The sequence below is a fragment of the Capsicum annuum genome, chromosome 9, assembly GCF_002878395.1.
Source record: "Capsicum annuum cultivar UCD-10X-F1 chromosome 9, UCD10Xv1.1, whole genome shotgun sequence".
In the NCBI taxonomy this organism is placed as follows: Eukaryota; Viridiplantae; Streptophyta; class Magnoliopsida; order Solanales; family Solanaceae; genus Capsicum; species Capsicum annuum.
Genome location: NC_061119.1, coordinates 11,950,111 through 11,959,175, shown reverse-complemented (window position 1 = coordinate 11,959,175; position 9,065 = coordinate 11,950,111). Strand labels below are relative to the sequence as shown.

At 35.4% G+C, this 9,065-nt stretch overlaps 1 protein-coding gene across 2 annotated transcripts in view; it reads left to right on the top strand.

Moving 5' to 3' along the window:
- LOC124887007 overlaps nt 1–8,278 on the top strand; it is a 15,701-nt gene extending 7,423 nt beyond the window's left edge. The window contains exons 1-2 of one of the 2 annotated variants that reach the window (XR_007044429.1): nt 5,157–7,349; nt 7,434–8,278. Coding sequence is in view for 1 of the 2 variants with exons in the window: in XM_047396098.1 (XP_047252054.1) it covers nt 7,434–7,456 (23 nt within the window). In the remaining variant the exon portion in view is untranslated. Of the gene's footprint in view, nt 1–5,156; nt 7,350–7,433 lie in introns of those variants that run through there. The other variant, XM_047396098.1, reaches the window with a different exon arrangement.
- The last annotated feature ends 787 nt before the right edge of the window (nt 8,279–9,065 follow it).

Genomic DNA, 9,065 nt, shown 5'->3' with positions numbered 1-9,065 from the left:
AAATAACATTATCAAACAATTTTCCAGTTTTTGTTTCAAGGTTGAAGCTAGTTAACCTTTCCACTACTTGGCATAGGTGTCCCACATGATCTTTAATTCTCAAGCACCTTCCAATTTTAAGGCCAAGTTCATTTCTCTTTGAACCAAGCTGTCCAACGTAGACATCAAGTTGTGGTACAGGCAGTCACACAATAAAACCTGTCCTGTATGAATTATGCAGTGATAATGTGGAACATTTTCATAGTCTTTCTCCATAAAAATGTGCCGGATATTGACACTTTTGGTGCTGGTTTAGTAGGCAATTTTATTAGCCTCAGTCTATTTCCCTGATAGGGAGGTATGAAAGGTATGGAGAACGTGAATTAGGCTAGGAAGGAGCGGCTAAGGATAGTGACTTGAAATGCGAATTAGTGACTTGAAAATGGTTAAGCGTAGTTACTTAAAATGTGAATTAGTGACTAGAAAATGATTAAGTGTAGTTACTTGAAATGTGAATTAGTGACTTGAAAATGGTTGAGTATAGTTACTTAAAATGTGAATTAGTGACTAGAAAATGATCAAGTCTAGTAACTTGAGATGTGTATTAGTGAGTTAAAAATGGTTAAGTGTAGTGACTTAAAAATATGAATTAATTACTTGAAATGTATACTAGTGAGTTTGAAAATGATTAAGTGTAGTGACTTGAAATGTGAATTAGTTACTTCAAATGTGTACGAGTTGAAAATATTAAGTGTAGCAACTTAATATGTGAATTAGTTACTTGAAATATGTACTAGTGAGTTGAAAATGATTAAGTATAGTGACTTGAAATGTGAATTACGTACTTGAAAGTAGTTTAGTAACTTGAAATGTGAATTAGTTACTTGAGAATGGCAAAGGATAGTGACTTGAAATGTGAATTAGTGACTGGAAAATGGATGAGCGTAGTTACTTGAAATGTGAAATAGTGACTAGAAAATAATTAAGTCTAGTTACTTGAAATGTGAATTAGTTACTTGAGAATGACTAAGGATAGTGACTTGAAATGTGAATTAGTGACTTGAAAATATTAAGCATAGTTACTTGAAATGTGAATTAGTGACTAAAAATGATTAAGTGTAGGTACTTTAGATGTGTATTAGTGAGTTAAAAATGGTTAAGTGCAGTGACTTAAGAATGTGAATTAGTTACTTGAGATGTGTACTAGTGAGTTGAAAATGATTAAGTGTAGCGACTTTGAAATGTGAATCAGTTACTTGAAATGTATACTAGTGAGTTGAAGATGATTAAGTATAGTGACTTGAAATGTGAATTAGTTACTTTAAATGTGTACTAGTGAGCTGAAAATTATTAAGTGTAATGACTTGAAATATGAATTACTTACTTGAAAGTGGTTAAGTATAGTGACTTGAAATGTGAATTAGTTACTTGAGAATGACAAAGGATAGTGACTTGAAAGGTGAATTAGTGACTTGAAAATGGTCAAGTGTAGTTACTTGAAATGTGAAATAGTGACTAGAAAATGATTAAGTCTAGTTACTTGAAATGTGAATTAGTTACTTGAGAATGACTAAGGATAGTGACTTGAAATGTGAATTAGTGACTTGAAAATAGTTAAGCATAGTTACTTGAAATGTGAATTAGTGACTAAAAATGATTAAGTGTAGTTACTTTAGATGTGTATTAGTGAGTTGAAAATGGTTAAGTGTAGTGACTTAAAAATGTGAATAAGTTACTTAAAATGTGTACTAGTGAGTTGAAAATGATTAAGCGTAGTGACTTGAAATGTGAATTAGTTACTTGAAATGTGTACTAGTGAGTTGAAAATGATTAAGTGTAGTGACTAGAAATGTGAATTACTTACTTGAAAGTGGTTAAATATAGTGACTTGAAATGTGAATTAGTTACTAGAAAATGGTAAAGTGTAGTAACTTGGAAATGTGAACTTGTGTTTTAAAAATGGTTAAATGTAGTCACTTGAAATGTGAATTTGTGACTCGAAAATGGTTAAGTGTAATCACTTGAAATGGGTATTAGTGATTTGAAATAGTTAAGTATAGTGAGTTGAAATGTGAATTAGTTACTCGTAAGTGGTTAAGTTGATATGGAACAAACAAGGGAACACGAAATCACACCCCAAAATAGTCCACAAATCACAACAAATCGTGGACCAAATGGGGACCTCTCTCGGATTCACTATCTAGAACAAGAAAGAAGAGGATAGAAGGTGTTAATACACCAAAACAGCCAGCCAACAACAAGTTTAGCAACACAAGATGAAGCTCCACAATATTACAATAGCAACAAGAACAAACGGGTTACATTAACAACACAAGAAGCCAAAACTAAAACAAGATACCAGATAGGTAGTTAGACAAGTGTTGATGTAGTCTTAACAACCCAAGAGCATATTCCACTCTTGGACCTTTAAAACTTCACATAACAAACATCTAACTCTTACAATTGACACAAGAGAGGCGTCCACCACCCAAGCACCAACGTATCAAGCAAAATGCAACATACAAGAGAATCCACCCTTATGTTATGCCCTAGTTTCAATTGGACTCTCTCTCACTCTAAGAGAAGTATTCTTCAATAATAATGATCAACTAAAGAAATAAACCCTACAATGTTCTATTTATACTACATTATAATAATAGACAAAATAACAAAAGGGCCCTTTAGTGACTAGTCTTCAAAAATACTCAAAAGTATCATGATCATGATCATACTTGTATCATCCTCTCCATCTTGAGAGGAATTTTCCCACAAATTCATACCTCACCTCTTTTACAAAGGAACTTCACAATCTCCTTCACACGGCCACACATCTTCTACATCTTCCTCGCCTTGCATTTTAACCTCTTTTTTCTCTTTATCTTGAGGCTTGCCATCAACCTTAGCTGATTCAATTGCTACTTCTTCCCCAAGATAGTATAATTTTCTCTCCCTTAGAATCACGTCCCTCTAGTTTGGGCACTTACTAGCCTTCTGCCCCACCCTCGGCATTTGAAGCATTGAAATCCCTTGGGATTGGAAGTATAATTCAATTTACCTTCATACCTCGGAGGATGTTTTTGGACAACCTTGGTGGCCTCGGGTTGGGTAGCCATGAATGAGTTATCTTTGAGCTCCCTCTCAACCTCTAAAGCCGTATGGAAGATGCCATCTATGGTGTCGAATTTGTGAAGCGTCATGCGAGTGAAGATGTCCTTGTTTAACCCAACCTTGAAGCGCACAATGTCATGACTTACTTGCTCGCCTCGGTGGTCAAGTTTCAACATCAATTGTTGAAATTCATCGTAGTAAGCCATGACACTCTTGTTTCTTTGCCTCAAATTGTACAATTTAGCAAGGAGCTTATGCCTATCAGTCTCGGGAAAGTACCTTTGTCACATAAGGTTCTTCAATCGAAACCACGGAGGAGGTTGTCCCCCAATCATCTCATTCCCAAACCATTTAACATACTCCCACCATGTATTAGCATACCCTTCGAAGTGAGCTATAGCATAATGACTTTTTTTTCTTTGGTGAGATCATTAAGTTGGAAGATCTTGTCACAAGATGACTCCCATGCAAGGTAGGCTTCGGGATCACTCTCACCTTTGAAAATGTGAAGGCTCACTTTGATGGAATTGAGACCTATATCTCGGTTTGGGTGGCCATCTCTCACCTCTCGACCTAAATCTCCATGTCTACACTTCATTCTTTCTTCCCTCAAGTAAACATCATCATACGGCCCATAACCATCATGTTGTCCTCCCCTACCATAACCCTCAACATAGATGGGTCTATTTGGATTAAGCGGAGCTTGTAGTGGCGGGATTGGATTTGGATAGTGAGGTCTTTGGTCAAGTGGAGTTTGGATGGGAGGGTTCGGGTTTGGTGATGGTATTTGGATTCCAAGCCCTTCTTGTTGGACTTGGTGGAGTGGAGGATGGCTTGGTCTATCTTGTCTTGGCTTCGAGAGCAAAGATTGGTTTGATTTATGGCAATTGGTGTATATTGCATTTGGTGCAAGGTCTCGGGAGTAGTAGTTGGGGAAATGTTTTGAGGGGTAGAAGGTCGACTCCTTTGGCTTTCCACATGTTCTAATATCCCACTCATTGATGCCACATCTGTATCTAATTTCGCAAGACCCACATTCAACCTAGCCATATCTCGGGACATAGTTTCAAGGCGAGCCAAAATGAGATTGATGGCATTATTATCCATTGTTTGAGCATTTAAAGCCTCAGATTCCATTGTGGTGGTATCGAAAATAACCGTTCAAGTTACGGTCCAATCAAGATACTAAATCAGTCCGCAACGTCACACACAACAATACAATGCAAAACCTACAACACAAAACACACGTTATTTCAAAAAAAACTCCCACAATGAGATCCCACCTTCAAGTGTCTTCAAACTCAAGCTCAACATTGGTGGATGGCTCAAATAACCTCCAATTTAGCTCAAATTCGAACCCTATACTCCTAGAGTGTTAGAGAACATAAATCTAACACTAAAAGCACAAGAAAAATGCAAAATCAAAAACTCAAAATTTGATCTAGGAACAAAAACGGATTTAGTATATTTTTGGGGGATTTTCAATTTTGATACTTCTTTTTTTGTTGGGATTTTCAATTTCTATACTCTAATAGTGTTAGGGAACAAGATCTAACACTATAAACACACAAAATCAAGTTTTTTGAAAGACCCTAAAAACGTGAACATTAACTTTTTTTTTCAAGATAACAATCCCAAGATTGATTTTGTTGGAACAAAATCAAACCTTGCTATGATACCAAATGATACGGAAATTCACTATCTAGAACAAGAAAGAAGATGATACAAGGTGTTAATAAACCAAAACAGCCAGCCAACAACAAGTTTAGCAACACAAGATGAAGCTCCACAATATTACAATAGCAACAAGAACAAACGGGTTACATTAACAACACAAGAAGCCGAAACTAAAACAAGATACAAGATAGGTAGTTAGATAAGTGTTGATGTAGTCTTAACAAAATATTCCACTCTTGGACCTTTAAAACTTCACACAGCAAACACCTAACTCTTAAAATTGACACAAGAGAAGCGTCCACCACCCAAGCACCAACGTATCAAGCAAAATGCAACACACAAGAGAATCCACCCTTATGTTATGCCCTAGTTTCAATTGGACTCTCTCTCACTCTAAGAGAAGTATTCTTCAATAATAATTATCAACTAAAGAAATAAACCGTACAATATTCTATTTATACTACATTACAATAATAGACAAAATGACAAAAGGGCCCTTTAGTGACTAGCCTTCAGAAATACCCAAAAGTGTCATGACCATGATCATACTTGTATCATAAGTATAGTGTTTTGAAATGTGAATTTGTTACTTGAAAATGTGAACTTGTGTTTTGAAAATGGTTAAGTGTGATCACTTGAAATAGTGAACTAATGACTTGAGAATGTAAATTAGTGACTTAAAAATAGTTAAGTTTCCTCTTGTACACAACAAGGAGTCTTCAATGAGTTTATGATATGTATACTTTGGAACAATATCTTCAACATTTTTCATATTACCATGTGCTGCTTCAGTTTTGCTAATTGAATTACATCTTAACATTTTACCCAATTTGTAGCTCTTTAAGTTTAACAGTTTATTGTGATTTTGTGTTTTGAATGGTGCTTTCAGTAAGAGTTATATCTTGTAAAGTTTGAGATTGATTTGATGGAGTATTGGGGTGAATTTGCTAAAATAGTTTAGCCGATTCCACGTTAATTTGGTACAGTGACGTAGTTGATTCTGTTCTTAAAGCATTTTTAGGATTATTGCTGAGCGTTACTTGTTTAAACAAGTTGTTGTTTGTTTTTCTTCCTTTTCTGTTCTGGCTGAGTTGATGTTAGGATTTTGTTTTTCTATTTTCTGGTTCTGACCGTGGGATGCTATTGTCCTTATAATATAATTGAGAGGTGACAAAGCCGGCAATATTCTTTTGGATTCTGAACTCACTGCCAAAGTTGCTGATTTAGTAATACATCTACAGGGGTTGTCTATCACAACAAATTTTTGAGGAATATACATGAAACTAGAAGCTGTTAGGTGGAATTATTGCACACTGATATACAACAAACATAAAACACAAAGTGAACCCTTTTTTATAATGGCAATAGCGTACATGTGCCCAACTATTAACCAACGGCATAGATGAGCCTTTCTCAAAGTTTGGTGGCGTATTTGCGTGTCTTTCCTTTCTACAAAATGCATTTGATGATGAATGAGCAATATTTGTTTTTTTGGGGGGTAATAATTACCATTAACAACCATAATTTACACCTATAGAGCACTTTAGGAAGATAGTCCACCTTCCAGGAAGGGTACCCTCGCCTCTAAAGCCTCAAACCAAGAAACACAATTATTAAAAAATTTTGAACGAGGTATTTACATAAACTAACTTTCCTAATGCTTTCCATGCTCCACTCTTTCTAGATAATGTGCTGGAAACACAAGTACATCTTATTTCTTGCTTTCCAAGTATGTCCGACCAAGTCTCAAGTTTTGCCTTTACTCTTTCTGTCCAGCTACACACTGAGAATAGATGTACTTATATTTCCGGCACATTATCTCTACATAATCAACATTTGTTATCATCTACAGGGATGTGCAACCTGACCATCCTCTCCTTGGTTAATAATCTCTTGATTAGATAACCATACAATAAACCTGTGTCTTGGTAGCTTGAGTGAACTTCAGATCAAGTCAGCTGCATGTAGTCTTGTCTGTTCACCCAAAAGTTGAATGTAGCTACAGCTTACCTTATATACCTTGGATGATAATACAATTACTAATAAGATCACCCCCGATACATTCGATGATGATACAAATAGGTCTCTACTTCTAGACATACAGTAAATTTAATTCTCTCTACAATTACTTAATAGTACTTTCCTCCAGTTCCTAATTTATTACAAGAGACAATGTTGTTGATGTTTTCTGAGATTACAATATGTTATCATTAGAATACGTGGTTAAGTGTAGCAGCCAAATAGACTCCATCTTGACGCGTATTCCACAATAAGATGTTTTGGAAAAGAGATCAATTTAAGGCGGTTAGGAGGTTCACTCCATGTTATCATTTCTTTCTTGGAATTTTTACTAGATGTGGCTACATAGCCAACTAAGAGTTTTGCTATTTATAGTTGCACTCATTGCAATTGCAACTTGTGAGGCAGATGATCTTTTTCCTTTTACTTTTAGGTTCAATCTTGACTGAGAAATCTTGCAAACAGATTAATGGACATCAAGTCCCCAACCATGAACTACTGGAGCAAGAAACAAGAAAGACACCATAGCCAAAAATACATGAAATTTGGATAACTCCATTTTTGCTGTACTTTCAAACTCAAAGTAGTTTAAATCTTATAATTTATTTCATATCATTTATTATATACTAATAATTTTAATTTTAATGTAGAATTGATATGTTCAAGCAATTGAAGAGCTCAGAAAAACCAACCGATAGATGATCAAGGCAATCCAATCGTGCTATCAGAGGAAGAAACTCTCTCCTGCTGGCTGAATGTAGTTGGCGGCGTGTATAAGGGAGGGACGTACGACCTTTGCTTCGAGACGAACTTTCATCGCCTCCAGTGTGGATTGCAAGGTATAGGGGAGTCCGCCACCATGCTAGATCAGCAGCTTGAGGAGATGCGACAGGAAGTTCGGAAGCTTGCTATGCTAGGAAGTACAAGGAGGAACGAAAAAGAATGATGGAGGAGGAGCGGCGTAGGACGACACTTGAGCCAGACGTCCAAGAACTCAAGGCTCAAGTAAATATGTTAATCAAGCTTCTGCGTTCTCCGCCCCCTAGCTCTGATGGTGATGGTGGAGAGGATGAGGATGATGGAGAGGATGGAATGGAGTATTAGGTAGGTGGTGGTGTTATTTTAGTTTTGGATTTTGTTAGTCTGGAGTGTTTGAAAGAATTTGTTTTGCTACTTGTTTGCATATGGTTTAAGTTGGGTGAATAAGTATGAAGTTTGAACCACTAGAGTTGGCATGGTGGATCAGCGCCATGTCCCTTAAGCAAGAGGTCGGGGGTTCGATCCCCGCCTCTGGCGAATGGAGCAAACTCTGTGACTAATTTCCTACAGCTTAGTACGCTGACAGAGGAACGGAGGATTAGTCTCACGGTTGTCGGCTGTGGGAATACCTTGGGAAATAAAAAAAAAAGAATATGTATGAAGTTTGGCTACTTAATTTAATGTTTGAATTGTTTCGAAAGCATTTTCTTATTGTTTTGTTGGTTGTCATTGGTTATACATTGATTTTCTATTGAAATTTTTAATTTTGGTGCAGTAAAATGCTAAAACTAATACCATATTAGCAGGGGCTTAGGGAGGGATAACCCTCAAAATATTAAAAAATTAAATTATTTTTTATTTAACTTAGCGAGGATATCCTTCAATATATTTAAATTTATAATTTTTATTATTTTTTACATAGCAAGGGACGCCCATCACTAAATAATAAATTAATATTATATACATTTTTAATATAGCAAGGGACGTTCCTCACTAAATAATAAATTAATATTATATATATTTTTAATATAGCAAGGGACGTCCCTCACTACATTTTATTTTTTTGAAAAATTGTGAGATCAAAATAGCAGTGGCTGAGTGTCGGAGTCCTTCACTTCTTTGCGAGGGTCTCCATCTCTAATAATTAGCAAGACACCTTGTAGTGATGGTTGCCCTCATTAAATCACATGGCTAAAATAAGACTTTTTAGTAGTGTATTGTAAAAAATATGTATTTGTGTTGGATGTGTATAGAAATTAGAAACTGTTTAATTGTTGTATTGAATATGTATCTGTATAAAATGTATATCGAAATTGTATCATTTTGTTTAAAAATGTATCTATCACAGTTGTATTGCTTATATATATATATAGAGAGAGAGAGATTGTATTGTATTGTATCAATATGTATCAGAACTTTTATATACGTATTGTACTGTATCAATATCTATCTGATATACATAGTATATATGTATCAATACTTGGAATACTCAAATATATTGTATTATATCAATACGTATTAAT